General features: G+C 44.0%; 1 protein-coding gene across 2 annotated transcripts in view; it reads right to left on the bottom strand.

The window, feature by feature from the left end:
* Window positions 1–22,485, bottom strand: part of ME3 (malic enzyme 3) — a 109,322-nt gene that overhangs the window by 2,089 nt on the left and 84,748 nt on the right. For both annotated transcript variants that reach the window (XM_072993548.2, XM_078390145.1), the window contains exons 8-14: window positions 12,834–12,943; window positions 9,707–9,804; window positions 6,101–6,214; window positions 5,123–5,228; window positions 4,472–4,614; window positions 4,075–4,248; window positions 2,552–2,650 (exon numbers count right to left, since the gene is read on the bottom strand). In XM_072993548.2, the coding sequence (XP_072849649.2) occupies window positions 2,552–2,650; window positions 4,075–4,248; window positions 4,472–4,614; window positions 5,123–5,228; window positions 6,101–6,214; window positions 9,707–9,804; window positions 12,834–12,943 (844 nt within the window). The remainder of the gene's footprint in view (window positions 1–2,551; window positions 2,651–4,074; window positions 4,249–4,471; window positions 4,615–5,122; window positions 5,229–6,100; window positions 6,215–9,706; window positions 9,805–12,833; window positions 12,944–22,485) is intronic.

Genomic DNA, 22,485 nt, shown 5'->3' with positions numbered 1-22,485 from the left:
ACTATTTAAGCAAGAGAGTGAGAACAACACTTTGCCACTCGGTTGTGTGTCTGGTGGTCATTACTTTACTTCTGTGAATGTTACGTTGCTCTGAGACATCTATGCACAACCCTAGGTGTATAATGCCATGTATATATGTCTGACCAATGCTAATATAAGTCTAATATATTATGCTTTAAGTCTTATCAGAACTCTCTCCGTGTTTTTCCTTATACGTCCACGTCTTTGCTCTGCTTATACAGTGGAGTCTCGACTTACGGTTGGCTCCACTTACGTACTTTTCGACCTACAGAATTCTCCGGCCACAAAGTTTTACTTCGACTTGTGGTCGGAGAATCGACCTACGGACCAGAAGGGGGAGGCGGGGAAAGGCTTTCCCCGCCTCCCCCTTCCAGTCTGTAGGCCATAGGTCGTGCCTCGGGATGCCTTCCAGAGCTGCTCTGCCGCCATGGAAGACATCTCGGAGCCCCCCCCCGCCGATAGTGCTTCGGAGCCACTATCGCTGGGGGCGGCAGCGGGGGGGGGGACTTCCGGATGCCTTCCAGAGAAGCCTTGGAAGGCATCCGGAGGTTCCCCGCCACCGCCGCTGCTGCTGGGAGCTGAGCCGCGCCTGGTGATCCCAGCCATACTCGGACTCCTGGACTGGCCAGGCGCGGAACGCAGCTCCCAGCAGCAGCGGCGGCAGGGAGGGAACTCCAGATGCCTTCCCTGCCGCCATGGGAGGCCTCTTGGAGGTCCCCCTGCCACCAATTGTGCCTCCGAAGCACTATTGGTGGCGTCGGGGGACCTCCAAGAGGCCTCCCATGGCGACGGGAAAGGCCTCCGGAGGTCCCCACCCCGCCAACGCAGGCTTTCCCAGGGTGGATGGGCCTACCAGGGGAGGGCTTCCCCCGGTAGGCCTTGTCTACTGCCCAGGAAAGCTTGGTAGAGCGGGCCTACCGGGGGAAGCACTCCACCCTGGGAAACCCTGCGTCGGGGGGGGGGGGGCTCCGAGAGGCATCCAACAGCCGCACCGAAGCCCTCGGAGTCCTCCTGCAATGGCGATGGCGGCGGTGGGGGACCCCTGGAAGACTTCAGAAAGGTAAGTTTTTCTTTTTAAAATTTTATTTTAATTTTGTATGTGTGTGTGTGGGGGGGGTTGGGCGGGTTACGGATTAAATGGTTTTCAATGCATTCCTATGGGGAATGCATTTTCGACCTCCGTACTTTTCGACCTACGGACTCCGTTCCCATACGTATTAATTCCGTAGGTCGAGACCCCACTGTAAAAGGGAGGATTTGAAGCTACCAGATAAAAGGCTCTATGTAACTTGTTATCTTGGGCTCCAAGGTTTGTTTCCCCTAACAGAGCACTCTTGGAAGCTTCACTATCCAAATTTGACTCCAAGCTTCTGGAGAGGCAAAATGCTACATCTGCCTTTGGAGTTGGACCCACGCCAACAAAAGTAATATGTACCGCATGCATGTGTATTGTGAGCACAGTTCCTTGTTCACCGGTCAAGACCATTAGCAAACAAAGGCACAAAACGATGGACAATAGGGTTGGGGCACAGGAGCATTCACCATGACAGATGTTTTAGATTTTAGTTATCAAAGGTTCTAGTCCTCATGGTAGAGGGTTAGAGGTTAGGGTGGTTGTAATCCAAAACTTCCTGGAAGTGTTAAAAATGATATCCATTTCCTTTGCAACACAGCCATGTGCAAGAGGAAAAGGGGTTGGCCATGAGTTCCAACAGAGCCCTCTGCCTTTCCCTTCTTGGTGATTCCTTGTGGGTGTATTGTGGTGTGATGTGAATTACTCAGTACAGGAGGCCCCTACATGCCTATTCTATTCATCTGAACAGGTTGGTTTAGTCAGACTTGAAGAAGACCTACAAAAAGGTGTGATATGGGAGTCAGTCATGGCTGGTTGAAGTTCCTGTCCATTCTACTCCAAATCTGGAGTCAGTTCGCTTTTTATATTTATTCCACTAAGAATGTAGGACATGGGGTATGGAGTGGTGGTTCCCCAATTTGGGATGTTCAGCGGTGATCGGAATGAACATTCAGGATCCCTGACCATTATCCAGGCTGGCGGCTGAAGCCAACAAAATCTGAGGACCCAACTTGGAGGAAATGGCAGAAAGCCTGCTGCTTAGATACCTCCTCCATAGCGCTTAAAGTACTCTCTAGGCGGTTTACCATTTAATTAGGCAGGTGGCACATGGCCTCCCCCACACCCCAGTGAGCTGGGTTATCAATTTCCTGACCTTGGAAGGCTGAGTCAACTTCGAGCCGGCTACCTGATGGATCAAACTCAACTCATGAGTAGAGTCTGAGCTGCAGTACTGCACTTTAACCACCGCACCACAAGGCTCCTCTAAGGATTTTACCAAGCACTGCACTGATTTCCATCTGCAGGTGTGAACATACCTGGTAGTGTGCGATTGTGCCCTTGAGGTTCACCCGGTAACTCACATCTTTAGTTTCAGAAGGCAGGAGAACACAGAACTTTGTTTTCAAGAAAATTATTTCACCCTTCTCACCAGAATCAACACATGAGGCCACTTACTTTGACAGCAATTTTAAAGGAGACATCTCGAATGGAGCTCAGAGGGGGATACAGCCTTCCTTCCGCAAGGTTCTTATCTGTCACTTCGGCTGCAATTGACTATGTTGGGGAAGGAGAACAGAGCTTCAGGTTAAGAAATGGTTTCTAACAACAATTTCTAGATTTGTTTTCGTTTTCACTGCGTCCACAGCAACACCATTACCTTGTCAGTACAGTGGTGCCCTGCATAGCAACGATAATCCATTCTGGATAAATCGTCGCTATCTGGAAACGTCGCTATACGAGGCAAAAAACCCCATAGGAACGCATTAAACTCCGTTTAATGCGTTCCTATGGGGACAAAACTCACTGCTAAGCGGAAATCCTCAATCCGGCCGCCATTTTTGCCACCTCGGTAAGCGAGGAATCAGCGCAAAAACGCTGCGGGCGGCCGCTTTCTTCATCCGGCGGCCATTTTGGAACCGCCGATCAGCTGTTCTGAAAACATCGCAATGCGATGTTTTACGCTTACCGATCATCGCAATGCGATGTTTTACCTATTAAAACATCGCAATGCAATCGCAAAAACGATCGCAAAATCTGCATCGCTATGCGGATTCGTCGTTAAACGGTGCGCTTGTTCAGCGAGGCACCACTGTACAATAAATGCACACTCTTTCTAAAGGCAAGGTTTTCCTAGAAATTTGACATAATTCAGGGAAGGCTCTTATTTTAACTGGCAACAATATTGCTGGTGGCAGCCATCTGAAGGGGGTCCGGGGCTTTGCTGAGTCCTTATCTAGAAGCATTGCACCCTTAACATGTAAATACCATTTGCTTATTATAAACCAGAGCCAGAGTTTGCTTCCCCACTGTGCCAAGGAGAAGAGTCAGCCTGTGTGGCCATGGGCAAGCTGCACAGCCCCAGGGCGCCCGCAGAAGAAGGGAACAGGAAACTACTTCAGAGTATTCTCTGCCTCTGCTCCCAGACTCTGGAACTCCCTCCCACTGGAAGCCAGGCTGGCCCCATCTTTGTGGTCCTCCACAGGCAGCCAAAGACCTTTCTCTGCGGGCAGGCTTTTCCTTAATGACTGGTGGTCCGAGAAAGGTTTTAAAAGAACTGTTGTACTCCATTGTTTGAAATGTGTTTTAATATTGATCTTAGTTACCACTTTAAGATAGTACTTTTTGAATTCTTTTAAAATATTTACATACTTACTGTTTTAGCTTTTAAATACTGTTTTAGTAATGTAAGCCACCATGGATCCTTTTGGGGAGAAAGGCAGCACAGAAATATTTTAAATAAATACCTGGAAAAACTTGAAAAGGGTAGCCGCAAGTCAGAATTGGCTCAGTGGCACATGATTATATTTATGATCACTAATGTATGGAAAGGCTATTAGAGGTTAAGCCACCAAGGTAGCCTTTGAGCCCAAAGTTAGAAGGAAGGCAGCTTTCGGAAGGCACTCCAAGTGGAAGCCTAAAATATCTCTAAAATATTCATTCCACCTTCATTGGGTCAGGGATGCAAGGAGATGCCAGACCTCTGCTGTGGTAAGAAAGATGTCCTCAGAAATGTGGCGAACTCCACAGGCGATAACTCCCAGAGCCACTCCTGGGAAAATGTAAGCGTTGTTCCCTTGGCCGGGGAAGAAGGTCTGTCCGTTGGGCAGGGTCACCTTGGGAAACGGGCTGCCGCTGGCAAAGATCCCTCGCCCCTGTGAGCAGAAAAAGAAGGGGGCGGAAGGAGCAGAAGAGAAGGTTCATGGCCGTCCAGGAACTTCCGTCAGATTGCATGGAACGTGAAAAAGGAAGGAACATTGGGTAGGGTACCTCTCTTAGAATGTCCTCTTCTGCCACAGGAAAAAGAAGGCTTACCCCAAAGCAGGCCTCCTTTGTGGGAGCAAAATGGCAGGGAAGCTACCAGAAGAGGTGCCTTACCTCTGTCAAGCGGTAGCACTGCTCAGCTGTGCACTCTGCTTTGCTTGTGGGGTTACTGAGGGCAAACACGATGGGCCTCTCGTTGAAGGTTCCCATGTCCTTCAAAATCTGATCGCTGAAGGCTCCAGCCACAGCAGCCACACCTACAGCCGTGAGGTGAACAACCAGCGAGACAAAGAAGAATTCGTAAATGGGTTTGGAAGATGATGTCACCGTCTCTCCCCTTAGGCTACTCACTGGGCTGCTGCATCACTAAAAAACTATTCTAGCTTCTTGCAATAAGGAATGGATTTGTTGTTGTTTAGTCATTTAGTCGTGTCTGACTCTTCATGACCCCATGGACCAGAGCGCGCCAGGCCTTCCTGTTTTCCACTGCCTCCCGGAGTTGAATAAGTACTTTCAGGTAGCAACGCCTGCAAGTACTTATTCAAACTCCTTCCTTTTGCCCTGTTGTCTCTTGGTGGTAGTCACACACATGGGACACTGTCTTCCTTCTTGGCAGAATAAGAAACCTGCCATTACAGTGAACTGGAAGTTCACACCATGCCAACACTTCCAGAAGGTGAGGATTAAAACAAAGAAGAAGGAGCAGAGGGGAAATGAAGGGACATGAGACGTCAGCATCTAAAGGAAAACAAGACGGACAGTTACCAATGATGGCTGTTGGTTTTACAGTCCGCACCACTTCCTCCAGGGTTTTCATACTGGGATGATCATGAGCGAACATGTCCTTTTCATGATTCAGGTGGCTCCTGCCCTATGAGACGAACAAACACCATAGTGGGTAAAAATAAGACTGAAAATAAAATCTGTTTTCCTATATATGTGCTTGAGACTTCCAGCTGTGCTTAGAAGTGTTCGTGACCTGCCTCTCCAAATGTGAAAAAAATTACATCGTCTCTCCTGGAAGTTCAACAAGGCCCAAGACTATTAAATGAAAGATGTACAAGATAATCAGTGTACTGATGTCTGAAGAATGTGGTCACAGTAAAAAATAAGGGAAAATGTATTCATAACTGAAACACTGTTTTTATATTTATTGGATATACCGTTCTCTCAGTTTCATTCTGTCTTTAAAGAATAGATTCCAAATCCTTAGAGTTCAGGACATGGAGTAATATATCTAAATCAAGCAATATTAATGCTAATATAATAAAACAACTTATGCACAGAGGCGTTTGGGAATTACAGTCTAGCTTTCTAAAGCGTGAAGGGAAGAAGACAGGAAAGAAACTCATGAGTTCCTCAACTACATTATGAGCTCAGTTTCGTAACTTGCCTTACAAACACATATACCAGGGAGTCAATTTCTGCACTGTCAAATTAAATTGATCCGCATGTATATGTGTCCTGTGGATGCATGTGCATGTTAATGACGTCATGGACGCTATCCAACAGGTGCCTTTTATTATTCACATTGAACCATTTTAAACATTTGCAAAACAGCTTCATCTTTTCTATAGTTTGTAGAAAGGTGTGTTTTTCCATGTTAATTTGGTTCCACTTACTCTTGCCGTGGCAGTCAGCCATGATCAACATTCATTTTCAATAGAATTAAAAGCATTTTCTCTTCTTACCGGCTTAGGCTTATGTCTGGCTTTTTAGGATAACAACAATACACTGAAATACCTTGACAATGAGTCCCTTTGAATCCACCATCCAGATTTTTTTGACAGCTTCTTCTCTTGATATTCCTTCCTTCTCCAAAGCCATAACAATCAGATGAGCTATGCCCATAGCAGCCTACAAACACAGACAAAAGAGAAATGTCATTTCCTCTGCGGAAGGATAGGAGGAACCATTTTACACTGAATTAAACTGTTGGAACATCCAGCCCAGAACCCCATATTCTGAATAACAACAGTTCTGCACTGTCTGTGTCTTGCTATAGGAGATTTATTACTGGTTTTTTTTTTTTTTTGGAGAACTGACCTAGGATTTAGACAAGGAAAACATATCCTTCCACATGGCTCCATGATTCATGAAAGGAGAAAAATCCCTTATCCTTTCCCAAAATTGATGATGGAAGGAAGACTGAATAAGGTAAAGGCTGTATGTCGATCATTCTTCGCTAAACGGATAAGCGAAGCATCAAACCAGCAGGCGGAGTTGTTCCGTATAGTGTGCAACCTATCTGGAACTGGTTCAGGTGATAGGCCTCCCCCTAGTTTTTCACCTGACCAGTTTGCAGCCTGGATCCGTTTCAGTCGGGCTTCAGGCCGCGCCACGGTACAGAAACGGCATTGGTCGCCCTGCACGATGACCTGTTGAGGGAGGCTGACAGGGGCAAAATGTCTCTGTTGGTTCTCCTTGACATCTCGGCGGCCTTCGATACTGTCGACCACGGTATCCTCCTGGGGAGGCTCTCCGAGTTGGGAATTGGTGGCATGGTGCTTGCCTGGCTCCGTTCCTTCTTGGAGGACCATCCCCAGAGAGTACAGCTTGGGGAGAGTGTCTTGGCCCCGTAGAGTCTCAATTGTGGGGTTCCACAGGGGTCGATCATCTCCCCAATGCTGTTTAACATCTATATGAGGCCACTGGGTGGGGTCATCAGGGTGTGTGGAGCCTCGTGTCATCAGTATGCTGATGACACCCAGCTCTACATCTCCTTTTTACCATCTACAGGTGATGCCGTCCTGTCCCTTCAGCACTGCCTGGGGGCCGTACTGCAATGGATGCAGGAAAATGGGCTGAGGCTGAACCCGGACAAGACGGAAGTTCTGAGGGTGGGGGCCCCCGTGGCTGGCAGCCTGGGTGACTCTCTCTTGTTCGGGGGGGGGTGACCCTGGCTGCAAAGAGTAGGGTCCACAGCTTGGGCATACACTTGGACCTGACACTCACCATGGAAACCCAGGTGGCGTCGGTAATCCATACCGCCTTTTTCAACCTTTGGCGGATTGCCCGGCTGCGGCCCTACCTTGACAAGGGGGCGCTCACTACCTTGCTGCATGCGCTCGTAATCTCAAGATTAGACCACTGTAACGCGCTCTACGTGGCGCTGCCTTTGTGGCTGATGCGGAAACTTCAGGTGGTGCAGAATGCAGCGGCCAGACTCCTTACAGGAGTGAGAAAACACCATCACATTTCTCCTACACTGGCCAGACTGCATTGGCTGCCCATTCGTTTCCACATTGACTTCAAAGTTTTAATGCTTACTTATAAGGCCCTAAACGGTTTGGGACCTCGATACCTGGTGAAACGCCTGCTCCCACAAAGATCTGCCGAGATCACCCGCGCGAATCAGGAGGTGAGGCTGAGGAGCCTGACGGCGAGAGAGGCCCGGAGGGAGAAGACATGAAACCCGGCCTTCTCGGCGGTGGCTTCTCGCCTCTGGAATAACCTTCCACCAGAGATTTGCGAGGCCCCCATGCCTCTAAAAGCCAACTAAAAACATGGATGTACATCCAGGCCTTCCCTCCTGTCAGCACTTGACTCTCTTTTCTTTCTTGCTATTCATTATTTATTATATTGTTTTGTTTTATTTTGTAAGCCGCCCCGAGTAGACATGGTCTAGAGGGGCGGGGTAAAAATCAAATAAATAAATAAAAATAAAATAAATATTCTTGTATGCTATCTGTTATTGACTATGTCATAATGTTTTGTGTTATTTTTAATGAATATATGTTATGTTGGAAGCCGCCCAGAGTGCTAGAATATACCAGATGGGCGGGATATAAATGAATGAATGAATGAATGAATGAATGAATGAATGAATGAATGAATGAATGAATGAATGAATGAATGAATGAATGAATGAATGAATGAATGAATGAATGAATGCTGAAGAAGAAGATTGTGAAACAAGAAGTAATGAAAAACTCCAGAAAAATGTTTTTCAGACTCTCTCTCACAGAATTGTCCAAGAATTCCAGCCCAAAGACCCACACCTACATTTCACTCACCTGGAGAACGGCCTTCCTCCAAGGCTTCATAAGCCTTGCTTCCTGTTGTTAATTTACAAAAGAGGAAGCTACCATGGGTGCTTCCTGGAAGTTGTAGTTCTTCAGAAAATCCCCACTGTAGAGCCTAAAGTGCAATGAGATTACAACTCCCAGGAAGAAAAACGCAGTAGCATTCTTTTTTTGTACATTAAATACTGGAAACAAGGCCCAAGACCTCTGTGTAGAGTTAAACATGGGCACAATGTTCCAGGTGAGCAAAATGCAAGTGTCTAAAGATGTGGGCCAATGGGCTGAAAGGCCCAGAATTCTGCATAGCGAATTCTGGAAGAATTCTGCAAGGTGGAGTCCTAAAAGCACACCTGGAGAATGCACAATCTAAGCTAGAGGCACTCTGGAACTGCGGAGTTCATCCAAGGCTACACAGGCTGGCTTTTGTCCCACAAGGCACAAGGGGGAATCAAACTATCAACCTCTGGTTCTGCTGCCAGGTAACCAAATCACTAAACTATCCGGAAGGTTATTTTAACAAGCAGCAAGGATATCTGGGCCCAACGATCTCTAAATACCAGGCAACTCCAGTAGATCCCTGGACACCTCAGGCTACCCCTACCCAGATTTCTGCCTCCAATCCAGGGTTTCACTAAAATCAACAACAGATGAGACAGGAGTCTGGATTCAGCGCTCATTAAAATAAATTCCTCAAAAAACTGAGGCATCAGTTATTTCAGCACCTATACAAAACAGAAGCAGGTGAAAGGGTCAATAGCCGGAATGGGTCATGGCTGATGGGTCTGTTGTCATTCTCTACAAAACTCTGCAGGGGCTTCACTTCTTTGGAGATTTGGCACAAGTACAGGTTCATTTCCCAAGAAATAAATACAAGGGTTGTTTTGGGCAGTTTCCATCACAGTTTGTAATTAGAGATGGGGGTATTCGTATACGAATATCCTTGCACAGGTGATATCCGTATACAGCTCTTGGCAGGAGGACAAGCCTCGCTGTAAGGTCGAAGAGTGGCTCGCAGATCGCACACTGCTGAGCCATTGGTAGAACTGCACCATCCGCGCCTGCGGCAGATCGGTGAGTGGACCGATCTATGCCACTACGCGGGAATGCCACTATGCGGGGATATTCGTATATGAATATCCCCATCTCTATTTGTAAACTCTTCCAGGCTGACCTGCAGGGTTAACAGCAGTGGGATTATTTCTGCCCAAAGGCTTCAGGTAACCCCAATGTTTTTCCATTTCTCACCTATTATAACATATATTGTTAAGAAAAGAACAGAAAATAAAAGAATTGGACACTGTGATTTTTGTTGGCCTTCCCTCACCTCTCCAGCTCCTTGGAAGACAAACTTGTGGTCAGAAAGCTTGTTCTTTGTGATCCTTAAGGCAGCAAGAATTCCAGCTACTGCTACGGAAGCAGTTCCTGCAAAAGAAACAGAGGATTCTGGGAAGTTCACCAAAGAAGTCTGGTGCAAAGATTTGACAACAGATGTAACTACACTGAGAGGGAAATGGGAATTAACTCAGTTTTCTCCCATATAAGTGGCCACACAGGTAAAGAAAAAAGCCTTTTACTTGCAGTTCCATTTGAAGCACCTGTAGGTGGTGCAGTTCAAAAGAACTGCCTTAAGAAGGCTTTCCTTCCTCCATCACTCATTTCCTCATCTTATTTTGCTGCCTGGTGGATCTTGCTAAAGTGTAATAAATATACTGGAAATCTGCTGGAGGAAAAGGTGTTAAAAAAGAGAAGTGTCTTGGGAGAGAGGGGTGAGTACAAGCACTGCTTGTGTGTGTGCATGTGAACACTCTCCCTTTTAAGGCAAGTGGAAAGGGTCTTTGTGAGTACAGGAACTGCTTTGTGTATGTATATGCGTGATTGGTTGGTCTTTCTATATCAACTCAAAGTGATGACATGCTTTGAACGAAAGCAAAAAATACCACTTTTAAAAGCAGAAAGGTCTCTGGAATGAAGGAAAAACTACAGATTGGGGGTGTGGGACTCTTGGCTAATTAGCATTTCTTGCTGCATCATGCGATCAATGGGAAAAATGCAAATCAGCATTTTACCCTATGTACTCAGGTTCTCAGTATCAGACTCGTTGGTCTCCTTGTTATATCCCAGGCGAGCTAGTAGAATTAAGACTATTTGTATGTCAGACATCTGGAATAACTCTAGCTTTTTTCTGGATAATGAAAGGTTGGGTGTGAGCCTACTCTTATGACTCCCCCACTATTTTAACAAATGCTGTGTTTTTAAAATAAATAAAAAATCCAAAAAACAAACCTTGCACTCTCAAGTGGCCTAATGTTTTGGAAAACTGTAGGTAGGTGAGGGACCTAAAAATCTAGCAAAATTGACTCTCAGCCCTCCAAAGGACATTAGCGGACCTTTAAAACTAGTATATTAGAGGTTGGGCGTTCAGTTCCCCACTGTGTCCCCTGAAAGTAGAGCCAACCTGTTTGTGTCCTTTAAGCTGCCTCAAAAATCAAATCAGGTGAAATCCAAAATCCTTTTGATTCGGCCTAATGAGCGTGCACAGACTAACTTAGCTACATCTTCCAAAACTTCAAAAATCAAAGTGCCTCTCAAAAAAATCTCATAGCTGTTGTACATGTTTCTGTCCTTTAGGGGGAGCCAAGGATTAATTCTTTATCATCTGAGCAATTGGCAGCATATTTAGCTAACAGAAAACGCAAGTGCCTTTAAAAAAAACACATTCTTATAAAGATTGGATGGGGAGGGCACAACGAGAAGAGGATGCTTATGACTCCGCCTGTTCTCTAATGTGGTTTAAAGAAGCCTCCTGGCCCTGAGAGACAGGGTGAGCCATTCCTCACCATTCTGGATGCCGATTGCCAGCAGAATGGAAAGTTGCAAGACTTTGTTGCAATGGCCATAAGTTCCCCCTCTTAATATGCTTCTAATTCTCCATCATCTCCACAAATAGTTCTGCATGTCAGTTACTTAAAGCACACCAACATTTATTTGTCTTGGATGCAAAAGGATTATTTATCACAAGGGTTAGGTTTTGCTGATAAAAAAAGGGGTGGTGGTGGAGGAGAAGATTCTCAAGAGTCCCCAGATGCTTTGCATAAACTGTTGGTTGAGAAATGTTTGTTTGATCCCAAAGAGTTGCTCATTAAAAAAGAAAGAAAGAAAAAATCAAAGAAAAAGGGAAAATAGAAATCATCATATACTACTACAGAGATTCTGCTTTCCGAGTTCCAGTTTTCACCAAAACTTTCCTAAATTAATAAAGAATAGTTACACTGCTAATGCCCTCACCCTTCCTATCTCTACTGGCAAGTAATCTGCTTTAATTTCAGTGGGTTTTATTTTCAGGTATGTTCAGGGCTGCAGAGTTAATCTTGTTTGGAAAAAGTGGGAAATAATTTGAATTAAAGCCTTCTCGAATACGTGGACATTAATTGCCTCTGGGTAATTCTTTCCATTACCCAGTTAATGTGCCATTGTCCACACATCAGCCTTTTTTTTAAAAAAAACCTTTAATTGTTTCCTTGAGCAGTTTGGAATGAGATATTCTGCGGTCAATACAAACTGCCCTGTGACTAGGCTCTGATGTTAATTCTAACAGGATTTTCTTAGGACACCCGTTTCTAACACGCCATTCTTCCATTCTACTGTGAAACTGTAAATACTTTTTTTAAAAAAAAAACACACAATTGTGCTGCTTATCTACTCCCCCATAGTGCTTAAAGCACTCTCTGGGTGGTTTGCAATTTCAATTATGCAGGTTACACATTGACTAGGGGACACCTTGGCAATTTTACAGGTGCTCTGCCTGTTTCTTGTAGGAGGTATAGTTTTCTGAGGGGATGCCTTCTATAGAGCCTAATGGGCAGCAAGACTACACTTCCCATAAAGACCTTGGCCTACCAGGAAGCACTGGGGCAGTACCCTTTTTGTACATGATGTAGAAGCCTGGGTCTTTTCCAGGTGAGTGGAAGATAGGTGCCTGTATATGTATGTAATCATGGGCAGGAACTGCCCAAATTCTGCGTGTGGAATTTTTGTGGAATTCTGGGATTTGGAGTCCAAATTCACAACAAAACAAAACAAAGTCACACAATACTTAGATTAAATTCTTACACTCGGAAGCCCATAAGAACATACTACAGATTTGAGGAATGGTCTAGATGCTGTTGGACATCAGCATCTTATCAGCCTTAACAAACTTAGGCAATGGTGAGGGATGCTGTTGCTAAGCTTAGAGTGCGGAAAAGTTCCTTTTTTGGGGTGGCGGCTGCCAAGAATTCTTTTAGCAAGCATGATCATAAAGGATGAAAGATTTGTGAGGTAAGATTTCTGAGCTCTGTCCAGCCCTGGCTTTTGGAGAATGGGAATGACAGAGGAAACACAGAGGGAATTTACACAAGAATGCATCCACCATGTTATATGCCATCTCCCCAATAGACATTTGTATCTCTTACCCTGAATGTCATCGTTGAATGTACAGTATTTGTTGCGGTATTTGTTGAGAAGACGGAAGGCGTTTGCGTTGGCAAAGTCTTCAAACTGAATGAGGCAATTCATTCCATACCTGTGGAGTTGAAATGGAAGACCAGGAGAGTTAAAAAGCAAACATCGCTCTTTGTGCAAGACCAGCTAAGGAGAGTTTCTCCGTTTTTCACTTTCCTCTTTACGAAAACAAAAGAGTCTTCCCCACTCCTGCTTTTAAGAAACCCTGATTTTCACCTCTTCTAAACTAGCTGTGTATTTTTGTTCAACAGGTTCTGCTGAACTTTTTAAGGGCTGCAATAATGCTGCTTCTTTCCAATGCATCAACTATTTGTTGTTGTTTTTTAAAGCAAAAGATTATTATCATATGGTTTTGCTTAATTACTCTGGAAGTGTGTTGAAGGAGAGCAGAGAAATATATAAAGAAGGCACCTTTTTTTTTTAAAAAAAGTCCTATTAACAGCAGAAGAGAAAAAGTGTTTTGAAGAGTAACTTAGTGGAAGTCACACTTTTCTCTTGAAAGCAAGATGGGCAATTTCCAAGGGATGAAGGAGTCATATGCCATGCATCGATGGTCAAACTCACGATTACTCAACTGAATCTGCTGTTGCATCACCCAGTTTCAGGAGCATGGTGGTGTCAGTCATGAAGAGCAAATTCGTGGAAGTGGACACCTTGTTTTAACGTCAAATTGTAGCTTGGCTCTTTACCAGCACACTGGAGCTTAGTTGCTACAGCAGCAAATTCAATGGTGTAAAAAAGAAAAAAGGAGAGCATATACTGTATGTAGCTCACATCCCACATTTCCTTCCCCAGCTGTAATAGAAGCAATGCAATCAGACTTGAACGATAGTTTTCTGACACAAACTGCTTTTTCCTTACTACAAAAGCTATAGAAAACATGGCATGCTTTCAATCCGCGTGGGGTTACTCAGAAGTCCTACAGACCCATCTAAAATCTGATGTGTGTGAAGTTTTAATGTGAAAGGAAACATCTTAAGGAACAGCTATCGCTCTGTGGCCAATCACACCCTTTGCACAGAATCACAGGCTGAAACCCTCTTGCTTAGCATAATGAGATGCAGCTAAAGTAGGCCCTGTCTTCGAAGCGACCAGCATGAATTTGACCAAACTTTGGGAGGCAATGGAAGACGGGAGGGCCTGGTCCATGGGGTTACGAAGCGTCGGACATGACTTAACGATTAAACAACCACAAAGTAGGCCCAATGAATCTGTGGAACTTACAAAGGACTTACCTCACCAAATCCCCAGTGACTCAATGGGCCTACTCTAGTTGTGACTTACTATGCTAAGCAACGGGATTTCAGCCATAGGATTATAGAACAGTTGTGCTGTAAGGGACCTCAAAGGTCATGGAGTCCCACAGGAAATCCACAAGGAAAGCATCCCAGATGAGCGACCATCCAACTTCTGCCTAAAACTCTCAAATGAAGTAGAGTCCGCTACCCTTGGAGCCAGCAGGAACCCTTGACCAATGACTCTTACTGTTAGAACAATGTCTAAAGATCTCATGTTTGACCCATGTATTTCCAGGAAGAGCTCTGGAAGACTCTTGGCCGTAACTCTGGACAGCCATTGTCATTCAGAGAGTGACACGAGCTAATGATCTAACTCTGTGCAAAGCAGGTTCCTATGTTCTTATATCCTCTGCAATCAATTCTGTGGCAGAGTATAAGCTGCCATGTCACATTGACGTGGCAGATGTTCTCCAAGACTCCAAAGACTGAAAACCACTACTTGAACTTTACAAGAAAAATATCTTGAGAGAAAAGTCTCCAACTTTAGCATTTCAGTGCTTGTTCGCTGCTTTCAAAGCAGAGATAACTTCAACTGTTTGTTCTCGAATGCACCTGAATAAGCACCAGAAGGAGCATATGGAACTGCTGAACGAGCCATTCGCTTGTTCAGTGGCTAACTAACGTTTTGATAAAAAGAAAAGAAGACTTCATGACTTCAGTATATGAAAAGTAAAATATTGCCTTTGGGATCCTAAGCACTGCAAGGAAATGTTGGCGCAGAAAAATCTCCCAATTCAATGAGAGGCACCCTAGCATTTTTTTTCCTGAGAAATCTCATGCACGGAAGACTCTAAACCAGTAACTGATACCGGTGAAACCTTGCTTTGTTTATACACGGACCACTGAAAGCTCCATTCATCACAGCTTTAAAAGGTTCCTGGTTTTTATCAGGCTCTTTCAGTGTTTTTTTTTCCTGTTGTCCATATTTGTTAAACATTTTTCATAGTGCTAAGAAGTATCTGTCAGCAGGAAAACAATGGAAGGGGCATTTATGGCTTCCCTCTGTGGATCCAGACAAGTAACTCAGTCATGTTTCATCAACTTCCTTGCTTTGAAGAAAACAGGGTTCGCCTCCCGTAAATGTCATCAGATTTAGTCTTCAGAAGGGTGTCGGTATTTTCAAGAGCTTCCTGCAAGTCATGCCTTTTGTGGCTGCTGACAAAACGGCATCAAATTCCTTCCTGGCTGCCATAATAACAGCAGTATTCCACAGAGGTCTTCAACCAAAAAGCTGTGTTCTACAAAAGCTGTGTTCTACAGACCTACCTAAAATAGGTCACTCGCACTAGCGGCTCCGCCATCACATCCCCTTTCGTTTGTGAAACGACAAGTGAGGAGGAGGAGAAAAAGAAGCAAACAGTGCAAAGGTTAAAATATGCCCCATGGTGCAGATAGTGTGGGGGGTAAGAGCAGATTCCAGATTCCGAATCGGTGCAAATAATTGGTCAAAACCAGCCCATCCAATGAGTTGTGACGGCCAAAGGCCAATCCCCGTAGCTTCACGTTGCTAGCTATTTGTTGTGGGGAGGGGGAAAGGTGTATATTTCCTAAAACATGGAGGCTCATGCATACAGAATCCACAACGGCTCACTCACGCGTATTCTGGGTTCAGATACTGAGGAGGAAGTTGCAACTTACTGTTTGGGTAATCCAGATCGGTCCTACCATTAGGCAAAGAGAGGCAGCCACCTCAGGCAGATAATTCAGGGTGTCATGAAAGGGCAATATACTCTCATTTACTTGATGCATCATTACTAGATTTTTACTGTCTGGAAAAGCATACAGGCTCGGTGGGACATTCTGTTTTCCTTGCCAAAAGAAAAGCTCAAAAATTACTAATGCTCAAAATGACTTGAGATCTGAGGGGGATCCTTGTCTCTGCATATACTTACTGGAGCATCTATTTATTTATTTAAAATATTTTTACGCCACCTCTCTCCTTACAGGGAACCAAGGTGGCTTACAACAATTAAAAGACAATATTTAAAAGCTAAAAATAGTAAGTATACAAATAGTCTACATCCCAATCCCAAAGAAGGGCAGTGCCATAGAATGCTCCAACTATCATACAATTGCACCAATTCCACACAATAGCAAGGTTATGCTCATAATCCTACAGGGTAGGCTTCAGCAGTATATGGACTGAGAACTCCCAGAAGTAGAAGCTGGATTTCGAAGGGGCAGAGGAACTAGAGACCAAATTGCTAACATGCGCTGGATTATGGAGAAAGCCAGAGAGTTCCAGAAAAATATCTGCTTCTGCTTCATTGACTATGCAAAAGCCTTTGACTGTGTGGACCACAGCAAACTATGGCAGGTGCTTAAAGAAGTGGGAGTGCCTGACCACCTTATTTATCTCCTGAGAAGCCTATACGTGGGACAGGAAGCAATAGTTAGAACTGGATATGGAACAACTGATTGGTTCAAAATTGGGAAAGGAGTACGACAAGGCTGTATATTGTCCTCCAATGTATTTAACTTATATGCAGAATACATCATGCAAAAGGCTGGACTGGAGGAATCCCAAACTGCAATTAAGATTACCGGAATAAATATCAACAACCTCCGATATGCAGATGATACCATTCTGATGGCAGAAAGTGAGGAGGAATTAAAGAACCTCTTAATGAGGGTAAAAGAGGAGAGTGCAAAACAAAATGGTCTGAAGTTCAACATCAAAAAAACTAAGATCATGGCCACTGGTCCCATCACCTTATGGCAAATAGAAGGGGAAGATATGGAGGCAGTGACAGATTTTACTTTCTTGGGCTCCTTGATAATTGCAGATGGGGACAGCAGCCATGAAATTAAAAGACTCCTGCTTCTTGGGAGGAAAGCAATGACAAACCTAGATAGCAGAGATAGCAGACAAACCTTAAAAAGCAGAGACATCACCTTGCCGACAAAGGTCCGCATAGTCAAATCTATGGTTTTTCCAGTTGCGACGTATGGAAGTAAGAGCTGGACCGAAGAATCGATGCTTTTGAATTGTGCTACTGGAGGAGGCTCTTGAGAGTCCCCTGGACTGCAAGGAGAACAAACCTATCCATTCGGAAGGAAATCAAGCCTGAGTGCTCACTGGAAGGACAGATCCTGAAGCTGAGGCTCCAATTACTTTGGCCATATCACAAGAAGAGAAGACTCCCTGGAAAAGACCCTGATATTGGGAAAGTGTGAAGGCAAGAGGAAAAGGGGACGACAGAGGACGAGATGGTTGGACAGGTTCACAGAAGCGACCAACATGAATTTGACCCAACTCCGGGAGGCTTGACTAAACAACAACAACTATCTACAGTACATCACTAGAATCTACCATCGACAGACAACCACTACTACTGCAGATTTCAGATGTGAGATGCGCTTTCCAAAATATTATTGCTCGAAAGGCAGCTGGACCAGATGGAATCATGGGATGAAGTGTTAGGGGCTGCGCTGCAGAATATTTGCAGATATTTTCAATCTATCCTTGTTGCAGTGTTTAATCATGAACTTAAAGACCATCAGCAGTGAACAGTTGGCCAGTGTTACTTTGCCTGTGGTGCAGATGTTTGTGTTCTTAGTGGGGGATTTTTAGTGACTGGGGAGTGTTTGGGGATTTTTTATGTGTGTGCATATGGGTATGGTCTCTGGGTATCTGTGTTTTGTTTTATGTGTATAGTATGTATATACTTAGAATGACAATAAATTTAATAAATAAACAATCCTCTTTGCAATAGATAGAAGCCTGCCATAGAGAGGGGGAGAAAATTTTGTGAGGACCACAGTATAAATCTAGAGGTATACACCTCACTCCACCCCCCCAATTCCATAGTCCTGATTGAGTTCCCCTCTAGCTGCTATTTAACAAAGGAACGCCAAGATGTATAAAACATGAGCACACATTGAATGCATCATGTATTTTGGCCTGAGGGTTCCTACTTCTGAAGCTGCTGACGCATCTTTAAAAAACAAAACATTCAGCACTTTGTGGCAGCTTCTGTTGTGAATCTCTTTTTTCCCTGGAATTTCTATTATAAGCCTTCAAAGAATCCAAACACATGAAATCTTTCAAAAATACTGCTCTTCTGCCAGCATTGCCAGAATCCATGCAAATTAATCAGGGCCGACCCCTGCTCTAAAGGTGCTTAGTAACTCTTTGCTAACCAGGCCTTGATATTTATGGAGGGTGTATCCCAAACCAACATTCCTGGTGGCAGATGCTTGTTTTAAAAGACAGAGAGGACTGCTGTCCAAGTTCTGCCTCTTCACTGAAGCTTGTAAAGGAAGAAGAACAGCTTGGGTTTGCCTGATGGATTCGGCAGAAAGAATGAATAATATGGCAAATATGCAGGCGTGTGCATCTATATAGGGAGGAAATAGTATACATTCTCAGCAGATAATACAAAAATCAGAAAGAGAGAAAGGACATGATGGAGAAACCAAAATGTCACCTAAAACTCATCAAAAGTATTGATATAAACATGCTACAGTTCTTCCTGCCATCTCACAGTCGAAGGGAAGTCACATGGCTACATTCTCTTATTCATAAGAGAAGTTCCTGCTGGTAGAAACCTAGCAAATCAGGAAAAGTAACTGCAACAAAGCGTGGTCCCTAAAGCTTCTGTCTATTGTTATCATTTTCAGAGCTTGGAACTTTTACTAAATAATAATCGAATAATAGAATAATGGAGTTGGAAGGGGCCACTGAGTTCAATTCCTGGCTCAATGCAGGAATCCAATAAAAGCAAATCTAACAGATGGTTGTTCAGTTTTGTCTTCAATGCTTCCAGTGCTGGAGTGCTCATCACCTCCTGAGGTTATTGCTTTCATTGTTGTACTGCTTAACAGTTAAGAATGCTTTCCTGGTATTCAGCCTATATCTGGCTTCCTGCAACTTGAGCCCATTATTATGTGTCCTGCACGCTAGAATTGATTGCGAGCAGATCCTGTTACTGCAGATGAGACCTAACCAGTGCCAAATAGAGAGGAACTGGTACTTCACAGGATCTGGGGACTGTACTTATATTAATGCAGTCTAAAACAGCTTGCCTTTTCAGCAACTTCATCACACTGTTGGCTCATATTCAGCATGTGATCTACAGTAATTCCAAGATCCTTCTCGCATGTAGTATTAATTCCCTTCAGATCTGTTTGTACAAGCCTACCCCAATGTGGACTGTTCACTCTTTGGGATTACACGCCCCAGGATCCCCAAGCCAACTACAGGATTCTGGGAGTTGTATTCCACAAGGGTAACATTTTCAAGCTGTTTGGGTTTTTTTGCACAAGGAAGAACTTTGCACATCAGGCCGTGATTTTGGAACATCTATGTTTTTTTTCTGCACCATCCACAGCTGTGCGGTGCCCATCCTGATGAAGGCCTGTAGGAAGTCAAAAGTTAACTCACATTTGTGATTTTTAAAATGTCTAATAAAGATATCACACCCCATTTTCCTTTGGGCTGTAATTTTCATGGCTCAAAGAACAGCAAAAACTGGATGCCCCAAGATCTGACCCAACACTTTAAACATTATACTATGCTATCCTGATTTTCTCACCTTTCTGATGCTCAGGGGTCTACAACAGACAGCATGTAACACCTAGAAAATGTCACAAACAACAACAAAACCCCACAAAATAAAAGCAATGGTATCAGCAAATCACTTACTGTACTTTGGGATGTATGTGCAAAGCTGCTGGAGTAACTTCGTGGCTGAGTTTAGGAAAGTTACACTTTTGAACTATGGGTCTAAGGATCTCTAGCCTGCATAATGAATCTATGGGGGATTCTGGGAGTTGTGATGAAAAATGTAACTTTCCTAAGCTCTAGGTTAAGGATTCTCTCTTATAGCATAGAGCATCAGAAATGTCTATTGACTTATGATCCTGTTAAGGAGAGCAGATATTCTACCTGCCCCTGCTGTTCATCACATCATAATGTATCCAGAATTGCCACTTAGCTGGAGAGAAGGGGCCAACTTCACAGTGGGACTTTACAAACAAATTAATTCAGCTGCATGGCGGAAAATTCCCATGCACGGCAAGAAAGTATCAGTCTGCACCTCCAGTACTGGAAAAACCCTGACGCTGAATCAAGAGAATGGCGATTTGTCTGTGATTTAATCGTTTGTGAATCTTACATATGGCAGCTTATGAATGCATAGCTTCATGGAATTCTTATTACATCATGTCCCAGCACAAAATGAGGGCTGATGACAGAGAGGAGCAATGGAGAAGTTCTTGAGACACTGAATGACTGCTTTTGTTTGAAACTTCAGAATTGTTTGACTCCAACGTACCTTCCAAAACATGGATTCACACTATATGTGAGGATTCAAAGGTATTTGTAAAAATCAAGGCTGAATCTACTGCCAAGTTTAAGTTATCCAAAGCAGTGATTCTCAACCTTGGGTCAGAGGGCACCTCTGCCTGAAAAAGGTATTATTATTTCATTCAGGGTGCAACTAAAGAAGGTGCAGTTAGACCAGTGGTTCCCAACCTTGTGTATCCAGGTGTTCTTGCACTGCAACTCCCAGAATCCCCAGTCAGCACATCTAGTGGTGAAGCCTTCTGGGAGTTGCAGTCTAAGAACACCTGGGTTACCCAAGGTTTGGAACTAATGACTTAGACAAATCGAGTTGATTAGGATATATTCCACGTTTCCTATGGTAATTAAATCACTGTTGTCATTCACACAGACTGTAGAGATCTGAGCTGCAACGTGGACTTTTCTCCCAAAATTAATTATTCTGGGCAATTTTGGGGCAAAAATCCACACTGCACCTCAAATCTCTACAATTCTCACCGGGATCACAGGTCATCCACACTTCTCTGTCATTAACACCTCCCTCTTTGCTGCTTCTCTTGAAGTAACACTATACTAGAAAAACACAATTAGAATGAAGTTCAGCAGAGTGACAAGAGGTGTTAATTTGCCAGGGACATTTCTGCTGTACTGATATATTCTTTAGTAAGATGCGGTGTGTGAGGACAGGAAGAACAATTTTTAAATTGTGCTCTTCCACTATAGCGCTATGTCAGGACCACTGCAGTTTTATAAGTTGCTATATCAATTTAGCTTTACGTCACTTGCCTTTAAAAAAAAAGATGTTCCACCACCAACGTCATCCTGAGACATACCTGCCACTGCTATTTGAACTGGTACATGTGATCACACACAAGACAGGACAGGACACGACAAATTGATTCTGCAATGGGAGGAGAATCACACCACCAACGTCATCCTGAGACATACCTGCCACTGCTATTTGAACTGGTACATGTGATCACACACAAGACAGGACAGGACACGACAAATTGATTCTGCAATGGGAGGAGAATCATTGCAGAAAACACTAGTCTCTGATAGCTGAACGAAAAGCAATAAACACTCAAAATAAAAGACTGGGCTGTACATCGTGCAGTCAACAGAAAATGCATCACATTTAAACCTACCAGCTCCAGCACAAACTGCAGGGTAAACTGCAGTGTACTTACACTCTAAGTTAGCAAATTAAATGCTACTTTATTAATATTTGTTAGTTTAATAATACAGTGGTGCCTTGACTTACGAACGTCTTGATTTGCGACCAATTCGAGTTACAACCAGCTCTGGTCGCAAAATTTTGCTTTGACTTGCGACCAGAGCTTTGAGATACAACTGGAAAAAGGCTCCTGCCCTCCCTCTTTTCCTGCCCTTTTTTTTAACCTTAGAGGTCGTCTTAGATTTAAAAAAAGTCTCCTCCTAGCGGACAGATTAACCGCTTTTGCATTAGTTCCCATAGGTACTAATGCAAGTTCCTTTGAGATGCAAGTTCCTTTGAGATACAACCAGCAAGGAACTAATCTCAAAGGAATTAATGCAAGTTCCTTTGAGATACAACCAGCGCCTTGAGATACAACCAAAAAATGGCCGGAATGGATTAATTGCGTTTCAATGTATTCCTACGGGAGATTGTGCTTTGAGTTACGACCAACTTGAGTTACAACCATCATCCAGGAACAAATTAAGTTCGCAACTCAAAATACCACTATATTCTAATTTTCCTTCAATGAGTTCTAGACAGCATAAATGGCTATCTTCCACTCACTATTTTACCCTCTCCTCTCTGAAGTAGCACAAGCTGAGATAGAGGGGCTGGTCCAAGATTTTCAAGGACCAGTCCTTCTCTCTCAGCTGCAGCTATTTCATGGCTCAACGGGAAGTTAGACTACAAATTTCATCATGCCTGATCACTGGCTGGGTTGGCAGGGAATGATGAATGCTGTAGTCCAGCAACATCTAGGAGAACAAAAGTTTGAGAACCAAAGATCTGAAGGTACACTC

The sequence above is a fragment of the Pogona vitticeps genome, chromosome 3 (genome assembly GCF_051106095.1).
Source record: "Pogona vitticeps strain Pit_001003342236 chromosome 3, PviZW2.1, whole genome shotgun sequence".
In the NCBI taxonomy this organism is placed as follows: Eukaryota; Metazoa; Chordata; class Lepidosauria; order Squamata; family Agamidae; genus Pogona; species Pogona vitticeps.
This window is presented reverse-complemented; position numbering and strand designations above follow the sequence as displayed.